The sequence below is a fragment of the Uranotaenia lowii genome, chromosome 2 (assembly GCF_029784155.1).
Source record: "Uranotaenia lowii strain MFRU-FL chromosome 2, ASM2978415v1, whole genome shotgun sequence".
Taxonomy (NCBI): domain Eukaryota; kingdom Metazoa; phylum Arthropoda; class Insecta; order Diptera; family Culicidae; genus Uranotaenia; species Uranotaenia lowii.
Genome location: NC_073692.1, coordinates 122,803,361 through 122,805,291, shown reverse-complemented (window position 1 = coordinate 122,805,291; position 1,931 = coordinate 122,803,361). Strand labels below are relative to the sequence as shown.

The 1,931-nt window shown below is 41.6% G+C and overlaps 1 protein-coding gene across 1 annotated transcript; it reads left to right on the top strand.

Moving 5' to 3' along the window:
* Positions 1 to 6: 6 nt before the first annotated feature.
* LOC129749039 (microsomal glutathione S-transferase 1-like) lies at positions 7 to 612 on the top strand. Its single transcript, XM_055743865.1, has 2 exons — positions 7 to 150; positions 221 to 612. Exons 1-2 carry the CDS (start codon positions 25 to 27, stop codon positions 545 to 547), a joined length of 453 nt encoding a protein of 150 aa, XP_055599840.1. The 5' UTR covers positions 7 to 24; the 3' UTR covers positions 548 to 612.
* The last annotated feature ends 1,319 nt before the right edge of the window (positions 613 to 1,931 follow it).

The following is a 1,931-nucleotide window of genomic DNA, read 5'->3' as shown; positions in this document are numbered from 1 at the left end:
AGTTTTTAATATCAATAGGCAGAAATGGCAAATCTTTTCGACTCAATCGACCCGGAGGTGTTCAAATCCTACATCTTTTGGTCGGCTGTTCTCGTCATTAAGATGATGCTGATGTCCGTTCTTACCGGAAGTCAACGTCATAAGAAACACGTAATTTGAATGTTTATTGAAGGTATGCTTTACTAGAATTTAAAAAAAATTCTATATTCTTTTTCCGTAGGCCTTCGCCAATCCCGAAGACGCCAAGACAGTAAAGGGTGGTAAACTCAACACCAACGATCCGGATGTTGAACGAGTTCGACGGGCCCATCTGAACGATCTGGAGAATATTACTCCGTTCCTGGCGATTGGTTTCCTGTATCTTTTGACCGGGCCAAGTGCAACGGTGGCCATCAATCTATTCCGATTGGTGGGCATTTCTCGAATTGTTCACACCCTAGTCTATGCAGTATTCGTGATTCCACAGCCGGCCCGTGGAATTGCCTGGATGTTGGCCTACGGAAGCACTCTCTACATGGCAGTCAAAACTGCGCTGGCTTTCCTGTGAGAGCTGATTCATCTTACCTGACATGTTAGAAATAGAGAAAATATAAATTGTTTACATTGGAATAACGTTTCCCTTAAGGATTTTTCACATTGTTTTTCCTGATTATGACTTCGATGTTTCCAACCAAACGAATAAAGTTTCGTTTCGATAATCATCACCAACTGATAGCGCATTCAAATATTATTTCCAAGCTCTTAAATTATCGGCTTTTATTATTGTACATATTTTCCTTAGTATTTATAAGTGAACCTATGGCGTACTAAAAAAGTAAGCATTTCTAATTCCGAAAATCCTGATTAACAATTGACATTTCGTTTGATTGGGGTGAGCCAAGCTTGACGAATCAATAAGTCCAAAGTTGGCCTACATCCGAAACGAAATAATGGGATCATGTCTAACAGCTCCAATAAATAAATTACCATTGACAAAGGGGGGAAAGACTCCCCGAAAACCTTGTTACAGCTTGACTGGATTGATTAATGTCAATTACCTCATTATGTTCCCACATCGGAATAATGAAGACCGCCGGGAATCATCAATCAACTTTTCTGTTGCGTTCCAGGAAGTGGAAGTTGGCGGTGCCCCGTTTGTCTTAACGCTGCTGCTGCTGCAAAGGGGAATGTGTAATCTACAGTGATTAGCTGCCTTGGAGCTAATCTTATCTGGTTCTTATTCTTCCGGGGATTTCAAGAGAAGCGCCGCGACGACCAAATACTAAGACGACGTCACTGTGCCGGGTGAGAAAACGATGCCTTCAGGGCAGCGACGGAGAATAATTACTCCATTTTGTTCCCGGGGCCAGTCTCGAACCGTTTCGTTTCTCGGGCACGATAACGCGTGACGCTACGCTACGATTCAAGCTGGCCAGTGCCGGATTCAACCAGCGAAGACCTTCTAAATTTTCCTACCTTTTTTTTTTGTTTCAATTATTGTCGTCTAGCATCTTTATGTCATTCGCGACAGGCAGACAGTCATTGAAAAACTTATCCGGTACAACTGTGATCGATATTTACTCTTGGGCTCGAACTCACGGACATCGGTTCAGGAAGTAGCTGACTTGTCAACTGAGCTACACCAAAGCCCATATTTCCTAACTTATGACTCAGCAGCTCGTTAATTACTGACTTATCAATAGAGATGTACCGAATATTTGACGCTGGATACCGCCCAAAAACCCTTAGGCCGATTATTCGACTCACCGAATAGTTGAGCTAAGTAGTCGGCGGAATAGACCGAAAATTACTTTTTAAAATATATAAAATAACATACTTGAAATATGGTTTCAGTAAAACATTTTAAGGTGTCAATATGTTGGACCGCCCCGACTAATTTTCATTGATGAATACTACCCTTAAAAAAGTTATCCCATTTTTGAAGCCTGATA

Bases quoted from the DNA above. Each gene is read 5' to 3' on its own strand.
- LOC129749039 (XM_055743865.1), top strand. From the start codon at position 25: ATGGCAAATCTTTTCGACTCAATCGACCCGGAGGTGTTCAAATCCTAC. The intron at 151-220 runs GTAATTTGAATG...CTTTTTCCGTAG, and splicing joins GTCAACGTCATAAGAAACAC to GCCTTCGCCAATCCCGAAGA.